Source organism: Triticum urartu, chromosome 4A (genome assembly GCF_056163025.1).
Source record: "Triticum urartu cultivar PI428250 chromosome 4A, HENAU_Tu73, whole genome shotgun sequence".
Taxonomy (NCBI): Eukaryota; Viridiplantae; Streptophyta; class Magnoliopsida; order Poales; family Poaceae; genus Triticum; species Triticum urartu.
In genome coordinates this window covers 162607775-162626410 of record NC_141876.1, presented here as the reverse complement: position 1 = coordinate 162626410, position 18636 = coordinate 162607775, and the positions used below count along the sequence as shown (strand labels likewise).

General features: G+C 42.5%; 1 protein-coding gene and 1 long non-coding RNA gene across 3 annotated transcripts; both read left to right on the top strand.

Annotated features, from left to right (window-relative positions):
• The first annotated feature begins 1415 nt into the window (after nucleotides 1-1415).
• LOC125529968 (uncharacterized) lies at nucleotides 1416-4083 on the top strand. 2 transcript variants are annotated; one of them, XR_015600618.1, is made up of 4 exons: nucleotides 1416-1903; nucleotides 2042-2218; nucleotides 2445-2547; nucleotides 2844-4083. It is a non-coding gene; the product is annotated as an uncharacterized LOC125529968 (long non-coding RNA). The 2 variants fall into 2 exon arrangements; XR_015600617.1 differs by lacking the exon at nucleotides 2445-2547 and having other exon boundaries at nucleotides 1418-1903.
• An 11035-nt stretch (nucleotides 4084-15118) lies between these two features.
• On the top strand, nucleotides 15119-17334 carry LOC125554718 (protein FAR1-RELATED SEQUENCE 5-like). Its single transcript, XM_087520329.1, has 3 exons — nucleotides 15119-15751; nucleotides 15845-16068; nucleotides 16605-17334. Exons 1-3 carry the CDS (start codon nucleotides 15119-15121, stop codon nucleotides 17332-17334), a joined length of 1587 nt encoding a protein of 528 aa, XP_087376455.1.
• The last annotated feature ends 1302 nt before the right edge of the window (nucleotides 17335-18636 follow it).

Here is an 18636-nt window from a genome sequence, read left to right as displayed (position 1 = left end):
CACACGTGTTGCTCCATGGTCGTGAGAGAACCGACTCGAGGGAGAGTTAGGTGAAGCAGTAGAGATGTCGTACACGGTCACGATGTTTAGGGTTTTGGGTGGCGAGTGTGGACTCTCCCCTTGCCATCACCATAGATGGGAGAGAGAGGAAGAGACGCCTTCCTGTGGTCACCAATGCAAGGTGCAAGGGAAGGACAACTGCGGGGGGCGTCAGAGTGACTTTTCAAATGCAAGGGCAGAGAACGGCAAGCTGATCAAGAGGCCCAGCAGCCCCATTCGTCCATCGGTCGATCGATCTCCTCTAATGCTCATGTTGACAGCTTCACCCTGAAGCTCCTGCGCAAGGGGGAACCCCCGAAGTCCGGAGGCTCTCGTACGTAGCGACATCGATCCGGCCTATTTCGTGTGGCTCAATCTCATGTCGATAGGTCCATCTTGAGCTCTTGCCGCATTGGAGAGGACGAGAGAACTGTAGCAATGGGATTGGCAGAGAAGACAGAAGAGGAAGGCGAGCGGGCAAGCCGATCGTGCATGTTTCATTTTCCTTTTCCCTCACGGGTTGTATGTGTGTAGGTTAGATTTGCCACTGCAGATTTTTTTCTTTCAGTGTTGTTTCTTCGTTGGTTTTGTTTGCGGGGATTGTAAGATGAGAATGAAAAGAGGAGGTGGTTTTTATCTTAATCCAAGGATCACCGCTGCACAAACTTAGAAGTTGGGGATTTTGATTTCTGTTGTAATCTATAATACCTAAATAGTTCATCCTCACTATTTTATTTCTCTTAACATGCAGCCTATTCACCTTAGCAGCCTTGCCACATCATCACCTACTCTTAGGGGATGTTTGGTTCCAGGGACTTTTTTGTGTTGGGACTAAAAGAAGTCCTTAAAAGTCCCTAGCAAACCAAACAGGGGGGGGGGGACTTTTTTACGACTTTTTGCTAAAAGTCTTTAGAAGCACCTCTTTAAGAGTCTTTTTCAAAAAATTCTAGGGACTAGAAAAAGTCCTAGGACTAGAGAACCAAACACCACTTTAAGGCTAGTCGTAATGGTAGTATCATAGCTAGTATCATGCATGCCAACTAAGGCAATTTTGATGAAGTGTCATAACATTAAATGAAGAAAGAGAGGATGAAGTATCATATCATGATACCATATCATAATAAATGTTATACTACTTTGTGTCATGCATGGCAATAAATAGAACACTACATGATACTAATATATGATACTATGCATTAGAGATGTAGTATCATACACTAGTATCATATGCATGATACTAGTATATAATACTCCCCATTACAACCAGCCTAATTATTTTGGTCATGCAGCTCACCCCATTCTTTAAAAAAAAGTGTGAGTGGACTCTCTAGAAACCGAAGAGGCCTCTTTGGACTTGGGTAACCGAAGAGTCTGTCTGTCTGTCAGTGTACAAACCGATAAAAAGAAGCTCGACAGAAGCCCATCGCTCCATCTCTTCGCGCATCTCTTGGCCCTCAAAAAGAATTCTCTTCGCATCCCTTCCCTGTGTCATGGCAGCAGCCAGGGCGGCGCGACGTCGTCAACCAGCACCCAATCACCACCGGGCGGTGACCGGCAACCCACAGCAGATCCGTTGCAGGATCGCACCACCTCCGGTCGACAAGGATTGAGCTCCGCGGATCCAGGCGCACCGGCCAGATCCGTCGCCGAGGCGACGACCTCCACCACCGCCCCACTAACCTGCATCCTCGACGCGCCCAACCCCGGCCACCTCGACGACTCCACCTCCTCAAGGACGACCTGCACCACCGTCCTACCACCCCAGAATTGACGCTGCCGCCGCCTCTCGGCGACTTCCCCTACCGGCACTAAATTTCGCCTTTAAACAGTGGAGCAGCGTCGCCCCCATCGCCTCCAACATCAGGTTGGTGTCTTCTCCTTTACTCTGAAATCGCGCCATGCTGGCCAGGTAATGTACAGTAGTCCGGCGTTCCTCTTACATTATTGATTTTCAATAGCACATGTGTTGTATAGATTACTGATTCATACACTATTGTTGCAGATCTATTCTCTTTGTGCTGAAGTTGGCTGGGGACTTTTCACATGGCAAGTTTCGTTGGCTGTACTATCAAAGATAGAATGAGTGGATTTGGTGTCATACCAGTCATGTTTCGACACTGTACTGACAAAGTTTGAGTCTATATTGCCATCTCAACAATACATGGATAACATATTAAAGGTGCATTCATGTTTTTTTATTTGACACCATGTTGATTATATCATTTTTAGTTTGAAAAGAACTATCCCTGAAGTGGTCAGAGCAGTACAATGTGTGCCTCCAGTCGCCAGGTTGAGCTACTGCGCTAGATCGTAGCAGTACAATGTGTGCCACCAGTCGCCAGGTTGAGCTACTGCGCTAGATCGTCATCGCTGACCGCGTGCCTCCTGCTTGCTCGTGTTTGCAGCCATCGCGCCACCCCCCGGATTGCCGTGGAAACTCCTGTTAGGCATCCTCTCCTGAATCTGCATAGTATTTGCAAATTACTCCTGTTAGATGTGAACGCACAGGTACTCTTGGTTCAGTCTGTTTCTTATGTGAGATCTGAAGTCGCAATTTCAGTTAGCTTGGAACTAAAAATTCAGTTATCATGAACCATATATTCAAGTAGAGCAAAAGGTTCTTCTCCTCTATGATTTTCTTGGATGATTTCCTAATTAAGACACCGCTGATTACTTCAATCCGTTATGTCTTGAGTAAGCAAGCTGGTCTAACACTAATGTGCCACTTGACTTTCTTTTCATCTATTTTTCATCATGGACTAGGTTTTTCTTATGGGTTAATCTGGAATTCGTTTTTGTATCAGCTGGAGTGGAGACGACAAATGGAAGAATCACAGAGTGAAGGAAAACTGAGAGCACTATGATGTTCACTGAACTTCAGATGACCGTTTTATTAAAAGAAAATTTTCGTTTATTGCAACCAGGGCAGCGCTACAGAGGTACAAGCTTAGTACTAAACTGTTGTTATGCATCTGCATGATTGTATATGTATCTCTTAATGTATGTGAAAGCTCTTCGATCTAAAAATGGCTACAGAGGGTACTTCCAGCATTTTGAAATATTCCACAGGATATATGAAGACAAGCCTATCCTAGCCAATCGATTCTCCGTAATAATTTACACTTGCTTTCATGACTATCTTCACTTGTGGCCTTCCGCATTGTTCAACATTTAATTTTGATCTCTGATGCTTGCACGAGATGCAAAATTCTAGGAGCACACCCATGGATTTCAAATTGCTTTTCAGAGATAAGTAAGTGCAGATCCCACACTTTGCTTTTCATAATAATCTCTCTGACAATGTGTTATTCTTTGTTGCGTGCAAAGCATGGGACCGTGTCCATGGCATCATATGTCACAGGGCAACAAACAGCACAAGACATCTTATGAGTGGACATTCGTGATGGCGTCTTAAGAGACTAGCGATATCTGTGTTACCTGCTTCCCTCTGCGATGATCCCATCCAGCAGGCAGGCGGGACTAGCATGGACCGGGCGAGTGGCAGCGGCGACCGGGAAGGCTGGGTGATCAACTCAGTTGAGCTAGGATACAATTAGATAGCCACAGCCCACAGGGACAATTTAGTCCTTTCACGAGCCTACTTATGTGAGAAGAAAAAAAATGAATAAAAGAGGTGCTAATGGCATAGTAATCAAGGTGTCAACGATCTAAGTGGCCATTTTATGGAGTCAATATGCAAAGTGGCAATTTCTCAAAGCCACATGAAGGAGGTGCCAAAAATCCAAATACTACAACTTCATACAGTCTAGGCCCCTGGCACTTTCTGCTAAGAGAAAATATTAGCAACAATCAGTTTGCATAATATTGATGTGCTCATTTATCATGGATGGTTATCAAATGCATTTCACAGAGGTTAATGTGCCTGGAAGTATGTAATAAAGTTAGCTTATGTGTGATCACTTACCAAATTTTAGCTTATGTGTGATCACTCTTACCAAATTTCTGGTAAAATATCTAATGGAACGCATAATATTATATCATGTTCCTACCATTTTGCATAAATTAATGGGTCCTTTTCATGAATATTCTCCTGTGAGCTCCATTATCCATTGCTTTGGCGGCTTTATTAGATGAAAAAATCATCACTAACTAAGTATGTCAAAAGAATATCTTATATCATTTTTTATTAGTTGCTTACATGTGATTGTTGTCTTCAACTACATGGATTTGGATCTTTGTGCTCATCTTATGCAAGCCATGTGAGATTACCTATTCCAGTTATTGTGTCAATTGCAATGTTTTAATTTTAGGATCATATATCTACCCCGTAAACAAAGTTATTCCATTTATGTATTACAATGTGTATATGACTAAGAGTTCATGCAGCAACGCGCGGGGGTATCATCTAGTTTGGTAAGTGGTGAGGCGGAAGACTTCTGTTGTAATTTACAAAGATAAGAAAAGATATGTGATTTTTGATGAATTAGGGAAGTTATGATTGTGATTCAATAGTAAGGACATAATAAATGGCTAGTGCGTGGCATTAGCGATTTGTCATTGAGAAATATCTGATTTTTCTGAAAGGTTGTTAGAGGAAAAATTATGTCTGTCATTTAGAAAGATTTTTTTTGAAAGATTGTTGGAGTAGTATTTACGTGTTTGAATTGAATTAGCACATTTTTTTGCGGGAAAATTGAATTGAATTAGCACTTGTCAAAGCAAGCATGAAGAAACAAATAAGAAAGGTGGGGCGAATTGATTTGGGTTTTAGTGGGGAACAAAATGAGTCAATTACACTCGTGGTGCTATAACTTGGCGTAAACGGACACTTTGGTGCTAAAAGTTATGGTGTACATTGAAGTGGTGCAAAAACTTGGCATTAACGTGCAAGCTTATCTCATTTATGTACGGAACAGGTGCTGACTAGGCGCATGGGGCCTGCTGTCAGCCACTCGACCAGAGACAACGGGCATGTGGCCAGATTTTTTAAAAAACACCCTTGAAATATTTTTCAAAAAAAATTCCTGTTGATGTGGGAAGATTTTATCACCTCTGTTAGGATTTAATTAATTCTATTAATCCCTGCTTTTTCTAATTGAAGCGGTTGTCTCATGTCTCTTCGGACGCATCCCTTCGGGGGTTATATATATGTGTGTAATTCTATCATCAATAAAGACTCACTTTACATCCTTGTCGATTGTCTCTCGTTCTCTACCCGAAACACGTTATCAGCACCTAGAATCTGCCCCGAGCAATTGACGACGCGAAAAGAAGAAACCGTCGCTCGGCCGCGGAGACGCTCGGCCACAACGCCTCTTCTACCGGCGCGGTGCCGCGACGCCAATGAGTAACGGCAATGGCGGCGGCGGCAACATGCATTGGCAACGTCTCGAAGCATGCATCCATTCATCTGCACGGTTGGCTGCGCAGGGACATGCTCCGGCAGCGCCTCGAAGCATCCATCCATCCGTACAGGATAGTAATCATGAGATGTCAATTTTGGTTGTCTTGTGATTAAGAAATCCAGAGTAAGAAGTATCTAATCAATTGCGCTTCATCGAATCTGCCCAGCGATGAAGCAAAGTCCGGCCGCTCCCTGCATTCATCCATCGAAGTAGCGGCTATCTCTGCCGCACGCGCGCCGGCGCCGGCGCCCCTTAGACTCGGCTTCTCCAGAGGTCAGCGCGGCGCGGTAGCACCCTGCTCCACTCCGGCTCTACGCGCGGTTGGCACAACATGCAGTCACGCTACGCCGCATCTCCTAGCGATGTCTGCCCCGGACGGCGGCTCATCAGCGTCCTCCGGTGGGGTTGCTCAAAGCGCCCTCGGGCACGGCAGTGGCTCATGGCTGCCTACGGCCATACCCTGCCCGGCGCGTAGCGCGACGGAATCCGGCTGGCTCAACCGCGACTTCTGCAGCCCACGCTGAGTCGCCCCTCGATGTGGCGTGGGGGCGACGCAACGCCCGCGATTGCGGCCAACCACGGCATCGGCCTCTCGCAGGCGACGGTTACGGGATGACCACATAGGAGGAAGAAAGGGGATCCTTTCAGCCATTCCTCGATTTAGTCCTCGGACTTTATCTTAATGCTAAGTGGGTCCAAGTAAATTCTAATTTGAACCTGAGGCTTATGGATCTCTGCAGTTTAGCTTTACGCTTTACTGTATTTTATAATCGAGCCATCTGGTTTCTTAGACTTTGCATTTTCAGCCCATTTTCTGTTGAGTTTTACAATTCCAGAAATATGTGTATGTTGATACTTGACATGTTCGATGTGTTTACCACATTCTCTAGAACATGTTTTTGCGATTGAAATTAATTTTCTCGCACAACAATACTGATTTGTGATTGAGAATTTTCTTCTTTCGCAAAACAATCTCATTGCGATTGAGATTAATTTTCTCTCGCAAGATATTAATTCACTTTGCTGAATTATCTTGCAACTTGATACAAGATCATCTCATTTAATTTGAGATCTATACAACACTTGAACGTCAAGTTCGCAACATCATTACTATTAATTACAATAGTAGTGTATTTCTGTTGAGTATGATGTATTCTAGAATGTATTATCTCCATGTTTAACACATGTCGAGATTAATACATCAATTTGCAATTGAAATTTTCAATTTCATTCAAATACAGATGCAAAATTTAAAGTGATTTCGTCAAATTGATGCTTGGGATCACAAGGTAGTCATATGGATCTACTACCTACGCAGATTATCGATGACTACTGATAAAGCTTACATTTTGTTGTTTTCGACATTATGATTGCTTTACAAAGTGCTCTCCCACACATTTTACTAAGTCATGACATAAGGCATTACGAGTGAGTATCTACTGATTTCATCAGACTATACTCCCTAGTGCTGCGAGATCTACTCTATTTTGGAGATTATCTTCAAGGTGTCATATTTAGCAATTTGAGATTCACACTTATGGTTTCAAGATAACTTCTTGAAATACCCATTGATTTTGCTAAAGTTCATTACAACATCAACCATGATGGTCTTTAATTTACTAAACGTAAATTGATTATCTCTGGTTTACCCATAGCGGTAACATATGGCTATAGAATTTGAGGCATTCATCCTCAATGGCCACCACTGCCCTATCTAGGCCATGGACATCATGATCACTCTTGTGTCTCGTGGGATAATGTGTGCAATCCAGGATTCGCTTCTGGTCGGAATCACACCGCTAACAGAAAAATATTGTCTTATACATCATAAGGCATTATATCGGTTCAAATATCTGCATCTGGTTATTCTGTATCAGCAATTTCTAGGACACAACAGACCTCAAGGGCAAAGGTTTGGAGCTCACTTCAACCTTCAACCCGACATCACCAGCAGTGACGGGATCCTATGGGCACAGAGAATATGATGGTTGAATATGACTCAACTAACATGTTTGAAGACTTCGTCTAGTCTCTCAATCTCCTGAGTGGTCAACATAATTTATGTCCATTTATGATGTTCTAATAAGAACATAAGTATTATTGTCATCATATATTGTATATCACAATATATTGTATCAGCACTTTGGTACAAATACATTTGTATGTATTCTATATATCTGACAGTGATTTTCATATTGAGAATCTTCATGTCTATATATAGATTTCTACGAGAGTCAATCCGATGAAAAATGATATGTGCCTTGTGGACATATGCACCACAAACTCTATACTCAGGGAAGTCCAATGTTTCCACTCTCATTGAGAGAAAGGAGATATTTTAAAATCGCTAGACACGATGAGGTATTTGTTGGCTCAACTCGAGTCATATTTACTATCCCTGTGGGTACCCGAGTAACATCGGGATGCTTTATTGCTTCCCAGGTTTAACTCGTACCCTACTAAACTATAGAGGTATCCGTCAAAATAGTTTCCATAGCGAAACTTATGATGACAACAAAGAGAAATATCTTCTCTTTACCATATGCAAAGGATATGGCAAGCACATTCTCTATGTATCATCGGCATTGCACTACACATACTACAAAACTCGTAGCACATGTTGCGTACGAGATAGTTTTCCAGAGTGTCTTTGCATGACAAACTTGGCATTCCTGCTTTGGTCATCATTGACATTGGGTTGAAACCGAAACTATCAACAATTCCATTGGTTTATGATTGTTATGATGCTAAATTCTAATAACATTTGGATTTTATGTGCACTACAAGTGACACAGGGAAGCTAATTTTAAGGATCGCACACCTTAAAGTCTACGCTAAACCACTCAGACTCCTTGAATGCATCAAGTCGAGGTAAGTGGCTCTTCCCAGCCATTGAGTAGACTATTCAGGTATCCATGGTTCTAAAAGATATATCTACATGATGGTCTTAAGTGTGTGCTTTATTCACACGAAACCATTGGCCATTATCCTGACATCGATTTCAAGCAAATTGAATGGATAACATTGCAGAATTCTCCTTGAGGGCCATCTCTATAGCTTTTGGATTGAAATTTAGCAATTTGTCCTAATGTCTAGACTCAAAATGGTTTGGTAGAATCCTATCCAAAGAGTTAAGCTCATTGCATTATCTTTACTTTGGAATTGCAACTTACCAACTTTACGTTGGAGTCATGCAGTTTTACATGCTCATGACAGAACTGCATAATATTATTCCCCACTATCTTTGATATGTGGATATCTACCAAGTATTTCCTATCTACGGTAATTCGGTTGCATACCGATATCACCACCCGACATACATCATTGGCCCCTCAACATATAGTTGGGATCTATGTGAGGAATAACTGTATTTCCGTCAATACCTCAAGGCCAGTATGCTGATTCAATGAGGAACATTTCCAGGCATTAGGGGGAGATTTCAAGTACCATAAAGAATGCCAGGAAATTAGTGGAATGTTCAACACATTTTCTGCCTCAAATCCACATACTCAAAGATCTGAACCATGCGTTCAAAAGATTTGCATCACATTGCAAATAACCTGCCAGATTCATTTACTGACTATAAAGGTGTCACACAATTCATGCCTGAAAGAGTGATGGTACCAACAAAATTCACTCCACTCCCTGTTCATCGCAACAAGGGGAGGTGTATGGCAGAAGTACATCCGGATTCAGCTTCCCGCAAGCAAGGATATCAAGGCCTGTGAATCAGTAAATGCAAGTCAACTTCACGTTGACAGACACCTATTGGGTACTATACACCTAGTGGACGGGAAACCTCCACCAACCCAGGTCATAGTGCACACAATGACCAGGACATCAGAATACCCGACTCGATCGCATTGGGAAATCGCGAGCAGTCACCATGGGTAACGATATTTCCATCAAGTCTATATTGATATATAGATTCTGGAGAATTCATATAACCGGAAGTCTACAATTGTCGACATATATTTATCAACTAGATTGCAAAAACCTTTCAAATGATTTAGATCCAAAGACCATGGCCATGGCAAAGTGTGAACAACACTCGGACTGAACTCAAGCAAAGGGTATAATCTAGGTAGAAATGATCTTGCTCAATAATGGGAAGGTATTCATAAGCAATACCTACACCAGTTTTCTTCTGGAAACGGAATTGAGAACAATGAGGTGGTGAAACATAGAGCAAGTATTGTAGCACAAGGGTTCACGCAGATACCCAACTATTCTCCAGAGGTGGAATCTCTTTCCGATAACTTATATCACTGGCAGTACAAAATCATCTATCTCTGCAGTTGATAGATGTAGTGATTACATATCCATGTCGATCACTAGATTCAGACATATATGATTGATTCCCGATGGAGTCTCAACTTTGAATCGAAATACAAAATGCAACATACATTGTGTAAAATCAGTAAGTCACCATAAGACTTATTGTTGTCGGTACATATGGTACAACCGACATAGTGAGGTCCTTATTCACAAGGATTACTCCTACAATGATGATTATCCATGTTTGTGTGTCTGCAATGACAACACATGTAATCATCTAAATGACGGAGTTTAAATGAAGGATTTGGGTAAACCAAAACACCGCTCGTTACTGCAACTTGAGCACCTTCATTCATGCATTATGGTATACTATGTTGTCTATATCCAAAATATATTGGAGAAATTAATTGTGGACAAATATTATCCATCCATAACTCTCATGGTAGTTCATTCTCTAGACGTAGAGAAAGATCTATTTAGACCAAGAGATGACAGAAATGAGATATTGGGACTCAACGTTCCATAATGCCATTGGATCCACCAAACACAATTGGTTGGTACTCAAGAATATCTTTCGATATCTCCAAGGCATCAAACATCTTGTCCTGGTTTTTCAGTTTCACAGAAAGTGTGAACACCGATATCATTGGATACATCGATCAGATCCCCACTATGTCAGATCGTAGACAAGTTTAGTGTTCCTACTAGGTGTGGTAGCCCCCTCATGAAGAGTCTTCGAAACAGACCTCATGGCTACATTCACCAACCATTATCTCAAAGATAATGTTTCTTGTGTTGCCCGGATGCAAACAGGTTACATAATAAGCAATATCACTATATTGCATATCTTGCAAATCAGATCATGTGACTGATTTGTTCAGCGGGTCTCTACCAACTTCTATGTTTTGGTATGTGACGGCTTTGAATTTTGCAAGAATCAGGGGGAGTATCTTCCTGAATTGTTCCTGTTCAATGCATCATATTATACTCTTTTTCCCTTCATGAGTTTACTTTACAGGTTCTCATAAAGGTTTTTAATGAGGTAATATCAACATGAGATCATATGTCATACTTTCTTTTTTCCCCACTGGGGTTTTTGGGAAAGTATATATGACATATTTATTGTCCTCTGAACTCTATGAGTTTTCTCGTATTGAGTTAAAAGAGACAATGACCATTATATGTTGTGTCATTTTCTCCTTATTTTTCCCACTGGGTTTGAAGGAGTTTTAGCAACATATCAAACACCTATCTCCTCATATTTTCCCACATGGTTTTTGGAGGAGCTTTTTCAAGATGATGATACTTACACTAACAAGCATGGATTAGGGGGAGTGTTAGGATTTAATTAATCCTATTAATCCCTGCTTTTCCTAATTGAGGCGGTTGTCTCATGCCTCTTCGGACGCACCCCTTCGGGAGCTATATATATGTGTAATCCCGTCATCAATAAAGACAACTGTTCACTTTACATCCTTGTGGATTGTCTCTCGTTCTCTACTCGAAACAACCTCTATGAGAAGTAGGTCGTGCATGTCATTTGAGTCCATGCAAACAAGCTGGCAAACCACCGCACCATTCAGTTTTCTTCCAAAGTAAGGGTAAAAACTTTAATGTATTTTAATCGCAGCGCAGGCAGAGGTTAAATGGGCTGCAGATCTTGCGGCTTCTTCTGCACCTGTTAGTGTTTTTATTTTTCTGTAGAAAGTATCAAAACTATAAGTGTTTTACAAAATCTAAATTATAATCTCAGTAATGAAAATAACGAACGAATATTTGTGTTTATAAAATTGTTCACATATTATTTAAGAAATATTTATGAATTATAACAGTGTTTGCATAATTTAGAATTAAAAAAGTTAAATTACAATTCATAAAATTATTTTAGGTATACAACATTTCAATAATTATATGCACGTTTGTATAGTTCAATGTTTTTATAACTAATAATAATAATAATTTATAATTTAAACTGCTCATATGAATATTCAATTACTATAATTTAAATATAAGCCATGACTATATACTATTTATGTAATAATTAAATATTTTAATTTTATTAAATATCCGTATTAACTAAATAATTTTGGACACCGATAACTGCCACACGTGTAGTGTATTAGGTGGTTGTGCCGCACGCCTCGTGTGGCATGCAGAAGAACCCGCCCGCACGACCGCGTCCGGGCACGCGCAGCCACAGCCCGCACGTCCGGTGTGTGGCAAAACCGCCCACACGTCCGGGCCAAATGACCGCGCTACACGCACGACCCAGCACACCAGCCGTTCTGGGCTCCTTCCGATCCCCAGTCCGCCCTGCCGCCATTGTCTCGCACCTCTCGATCCCCTACCTCCGTCGACTTCCTTCTCTGGTTGCCATGGCAACCAGAGCAGATCCCTAGCGCCTTCCCACCGCTAACCACCCACCCCACCCCCTCCCCCACCCCTCCCACTCCAACCCCGCCCTCCCAAGACGACAAGCTAAAACAGGTGGATCTCCGATCTCCTTCTGTTTCTCGACCTTCTTTTGTCCAAAAATCTAAAATTGCAAATTTGCCCATGAAGATGGCGACTGGATCCACGCTATCAGGGCAAGCACCCCACGAATTTGTGTGTCTTTGTATTTGCCCACCAACATACGCAAGATCTGCCATATACTATGCTAGACTTGTGCCAAGCTTCTGGGTTGGCTTGATGCGAGTAGTTGGTAATGAAGCATGCGTAGGAATCACTATAAAATAGGGAGAGAAAGGAGGAATTTGGCATGGGGAGGGAGGAAAAATAATTGCCACTTGTATCTAACGTCAGTTGCCATCTATCGTTGTCCGTAGTTGCCACCATGTTATCTTATTGCTTGCCATCCTATTTTATTTTCTGTTGCCATCGCTTCAAAATGATGGATGGCATCTAGAATTCAGAAAAGAGAATGGATGTGCATGTCCTACTTGCCATGAGGTGTTGGTTGCCTACGCAAGAAATGTTATGAGATTGCCGTGTTATCTTCTACATGCAAACATCAAGAACACTTTTTGCAGATTGTTGATGCGTTCTTGTTCATGTAGTGACTAAAAGCACAGTGGTAGAAAAGAAAAGGCAGAAGAATGAATCACAAAGATGGAGCTGATCCTTGGCTTTCTCAAAGGCCGGAAACGCCACCTTGGGATGCAGCAGAGTACAATCAACTCATTTCTTCAGGGCCATTGCTGCCACTACTAGAGCACTACGCGGGCATCGGTACGATGCATGATAAACAAAGAAGAAACAGTTGCCATGTTCGTGACGATGAAGATGTCATTCTACTTATGTCCTACAATCTATTTTTTAGCAGGTTCTTATGACCAAACCACAATCAGGGGGGCAGCATGGCAAGTTTCGTCACAGGGCGCTAACGTTGACAAATGTACGGGCAACCAACTTCAGCTAGCTAATGTGGCAAATCAAGGCAACACATACGAAAAAGAAACTTACTATTGTGGACATGAAATTAAACTTGCAAGGATGGCAAAAGACTCATGAGTTATGTCGGAAAAAATGTAGGACTTTCATGCTGCACATGGCATCAGGCGGCAACCATGTACCTACCATCAACGTCGTACACAGGTGAGTGCATGAAAGTGAAGTTGTGGACAACGAGTTAGGAGAAAGGAACATATCTGACAGCTGTAGTTGCCATGCCTGGACAGCTTGAGTTGCCATGGCTGGACAAACTGCAGTTGCCATGCCTGGACAAATGCAGTTGCCATGTATAATCAAATGTGACTGCAATGTCTAAACAACCGTGGATGACAAGTGTGAACAAATCTGTGTGGCATGGTTGGACCACTACATGTGCCATGTTGAACAAACTACAGTTTCCATGCAATGACCAACTGCTACCATGATCACAGGTTGTTACGGTGGAACCACATCGGCAAACATCTCATGGCAAGCTTCACAGTTGCAGGAAAGCACTATTGCATATAGAGCACATCAAATTGGAATGATAGACCACACAAGATCGGCACATGCGGCACAACAAGGTAAAAAAAGTGAAAACAGAAAACAGTACTGCATTTGCTTTTGTGGGGAATAACATGTGAAGAAAAGTAGATTTGTAATGGTGGTGGTGGAAAAAACAAAGACAAAATGCTACCAAGTGGTCGTGTGCAAAGAGTCGTATATTGTCTTTGGGATTTGCCAATTGCTATAAGAGTGTGTGCAACATTCATGATTCTTCACATTTGCGTATTGAGCTCAAGCCTAGAATATAAGTTTTGATGCTAAAGTATACTGGTTTCCATGTGTTGGCAACAGTAGTTGCCATGTATGTTGGACTGTATCTGCCATTGCTATATGCTGCAAGTTCTGATGCTGAAAGACGCTGGTTGCCATGTGTTGGCAACAATAGTTTCCATGTGTGTTGGACTATATCTGCCATTGCTATATGCTATAAGTTCTGATGCTAAAAGACGCTGGTTGCCATGTGTTGGCAACGGTAGTTTCCATGTGTTGGCAACGGTAGTTTCCATGTGGTTGGACTGTAGCTGCCATTACTGGAGAATTATAGTTGCCATGCATGGCCATATGCAGATTCACGGCCTGCTGTGTGAATGATGTCATGCAAAATCACATGCAGTTGTTGTAGTCCGTTACGATAAACATGACATTCAAGCAAAATCTTACGCTCATACCTGATTTTTTATTGCAGGACCTTCAACTACAATTAACAGCGGCGCGGGGACATCTACTTCGGGGAGCTCTGAGCACACAGAAGACGCGTTCTACCAGCCAGCCAACACTCATGCCACAAACAATGCTGAGTCAGTGTCGTAAATGGCAATCGTGCCAGCAATACCGACAAGCACACCTGTGCACACCAGCATAAGCAACACTCAAGCAGATGAAACAGCCACCGATACTGAAGTGAATGATGAAACCGACGATGAAGCACAAGGGGATGAAGATGGTGGGAAACCAGAAATCATGGTACCCCAGCCACCGTATCTTGGGCAGAGATTTGATTCGTTTGAAGATGCAAAGGAATTCTACCAGACATATGCAAAGTTCCATGGGTTTGCGGTCAACACCGAATACCATAGGAAAATTAAAAAAACTAACGAGTACAGCAGAGGTGAGATGAGGTGCTACAAGGCATGAAGAAACAAGAAGGGCAAAGGTGATGCGCCTGTCGTTCCGGAACGAAAGAGAGGTATCATTGTCAAGACAGAATGCCCTGTCCGGTGTAAGCTGAACATAGATGGAGCACAGTGGGTGGTCACTGAATATTTTGATGAGCACAACCACGAGCTAATAAAGAAGTTTGACCTGGTAAATTTTCTGACCGCCCACAGAGGATTCACCCCCCTCGAGAAGAAATTCATAAAGCTACTACATGATTGTAACGTCGGTCCATCAAGAATGGTGCAAATACTCTCCCTCATCCACAGCAAAAACGAGTCATGCCCTACCTACCAGCGGACATCACAAACCTAAAGACAAAGTACCGTAGAGAAAGCAAGTTGGCTGCCATAGAAGCCACGATAGCCAACTTCGATGAGAAAGCGAAAGAAGATCAAGATTTCTTCTACAGGATAAGATTGGACAATGAGGACCGTGTCAGGAACATGTATTGGGTGGATGGTGCTGCAAGAAGAGCCTACAAACATTTCCGAGACTGCGTTTCATTCGACGCGACATATCTCACTAATATGTACAAGATGCCATGCGCTCCATTCATAGGAATAAATAACCACAATCAGTCATTGCAGTTCGGATGCAGGCTCGTTCGGAATGAAGACACGGATGGGTACGTTTGGCTGTTCAAGACCTTCTTGGAGTGCATGGGTGGACTTGCTCCGATGAACATAATAACAGACCATGATTTTAGCATGCGTGCAGGCATAGAGGAGGTCTTTCCGTTGGCAGTGCACAGGCACTGCAGGTGGCACATTATAAAGAAGGCTGAGGAGACGCTAGGACCGTTCTTTGCTGACCGTCCAGAGTTGCACAAGGCATTCGAGCTGTGCGTGGACCACAGCTTGACGGTGGAGGAGTTTGAAAGGAGCTGGATGGCTATGATTGAAACATATCAAGTCCAAGACCACGAGACGCTTGCTAGCTTGTGGGAGCAACGAATGTACTGGGTGTCGGCCTACTTCATGTAGTGCTTCTTCCCGTTTCTGCAGACTACACAGCGCAGTGAGGGGTTCACTGCTGTTTTGAAGCGGTACATGAGCCCTGACAACTCATTGCTACAGTTTGCCAAGCAGTACACCGCTTTGCAACAAAAAATACTGGGATCCGAGCTACAGCAAGAGGCAAACACCGTGCTCAAGCAGCCAAAATTGCTAACGTATTTACCAATGGAGAGGCAGATGAGCAAGATATACACCAACAAGATTTTCAACAAGTAAGTCAGTTGTGTTACAATCTTATTTGCACAATCATGAAGGTACTAGGTGCCATGTAGAATGCAATGCAGTTGAAAATGCTTATTTGAAAATGATGATTTTGTTGAAAAGTAGCCATTAGGTACAGAGTAACCATGATATGTAGTTGCCATGCTTAATGAACTATAGTTTGCCATGCTTAATGAACTGCATTTTGCCATGTTTACTCAACTGCAGTTACCATGTTTGCTCAACTGCAGTTGCCATGTTTGATGAACTGCAGTTGCCATGTTTAATGAACTTCAGTTGCCATATTTAATGAACTGTAATTCCACTGGCCATGATGGTATGGAATGCAAATGCCAAAATGAAGTTGTTATGTAGTTGCCATGTTTAAATGAACTGCAATTGCCATGTTTAATAAACTGCAGTTGCCATGTTTAATGAACTGTAGTTGCCATGTTTGAACGAATTGTAATTCCATTGGCCACAACAACAAAAGGTGCTACAAAAAACTTCATAAAAGACTTTAACAAAAACCACACAAAACCTGCAGATTCCAGGAAGAAATAAAGCATGCGAGCATGTACACGGCTTTCCAGGTGGACGAACATACGTTCAAGGGGTGTTCTATCCTGGGCATGTCGGATTCAGAACCTGAAGACCCGGACAAGGGAAGGAACTACTTTGTGAAGGCATCGATAAGCGAAGGCGAATATTACTGCCAATGCTGCAAATTCGAACGGGACGGGATTGTGTGCTGTCACATTCTAAAAGTAATGGACATGAACGCGGTGACACGAATGCCCCGCCATTTCATAAGGTGGCGATGGACTTGGGACGCTGACGACGCATTGGCGCCGCAAACATCAAACGCAGTTTTGGCCGTGCATGACGAGAGACCAGAGTCAACCATGGAAGCCGTGAGGCACGTTGTGTTGACAAAGAACTATGCTGAACTAATTGATGAAGCGTGCAAGAGTGGTGAGACAGCAAGGGTCGCAGAAAAACACAGGAAGGCCCTCAAAAGAGAGCTTGATGAGATCAAGAAGAGGAAAGCTGAGGATGCCTTACACAGGTTTCCCCGCACATCGAGTGTGCCTTCGTCCACGGGGCCATCATCTGAAAACTCGGAGGTAGGATCTGGAACAGAAAGCACACAAACACAGGTTAGGAACCCGCCCCGTCCCATCACAAAAGGGCGTCCAAAAGAGATAAGATACAAATCGGGATTGGAGATTCAAGCAAAACAAAAGAAACCAAAGAAAGGGACGGGCAATCCGTAAACAACATTGGAACACTGTGACTTGGTCCATGGTGTCTTTTTTTTTGTAATCTAGATGTTCTAAATTTTGTAAAAATTGGAGAATGACTCTTCAGGGGCATCAGAATTTGAAGTAAAAATGCCATGAAGGAATAGCTGCAGTTGCCACTTGTATGGCACTGAATTTGCCATGTTAATTGAACTGAATCTGCCATGCAATTTCTATTGAATCTGCCATACCATTTCTACTGAATCTGCCATGCCATTTCTACTGAATTTTCCATGTTAGTTGTACTGAATTTGCCATGTTAGTTGTACTGAACATGCCATATTAGTTGTACTGAATCTTCATCACGTAGATTTCCATGTTCAGTCAGCGCATTTTAGTCACACATATTGTATTGTGGTGCAAACTATGGGAAACAAGCTGAAACGGTCTCGTGCAGCAACCGCACAGGTTACAGCTGCGTGATCAAACTACCATGCTAGCCGGTACAGTTAGCAGTGCAAAAAACCCAAAAATCCAAACAAGAAAGAACAATAACTTTCACTAACCATGACTGATCAACTACATTTGCCATGTTTTCAGACATCAAGGACGCATTCAAAACACCATACTGGTACTACCAACCCACAAGCACATAATAATACTGAAAACACATAAACGTATCTGCTGTCACACCTAAGTAGGTTCACATCCACACATATATTACAAACTATTCAAATGTCACTCACACGCCACCACTGTATACTAGGCTACAGGGAGATGCAGCCATAGCATATTACACGGGCATAGTTTTGAAAAAACAAGGTAATACCTTACATTCCTCGGCAACAGAATGTAAGGGTAGGCGTTCGATATGGAGCACCACGTGATCACTTGTACTTCTTGGCGGCTTTCTTCACCGCTTCCTCTATGAACTCACGTGCATTGGACCACGTGTTGAAATCTTCATTCATCAACCAGTTCCATGTGTAAATTTTACGGAGCTCGACGACCATTGCAGTTATGACGACAGGAACCCATCGACCTTCCCACTTTGCAAGGTATTCCAACGTGTGGAAGCCGTAGTTGTGCCTAAACAAGAAAAGAGTCAGGTTAACTCGCAAGAAACGGAGGGAAAAATCTTAAACTTCAATTCGGAGGTGGCAAAAAAGGGTAAGCATTGGTTTAGATGACACATGAAGAAAAGATGAGAAAATACCGGTTTCCTTGCTTCGTAGTCGCCACGTACTCAATTGGAAAATGTCTGATATGGACCTTTGAGTGTTCATAGTGACGGTTCCATGTCTCTTTGAGTTTGTTGATGAAGTATTCAGCATG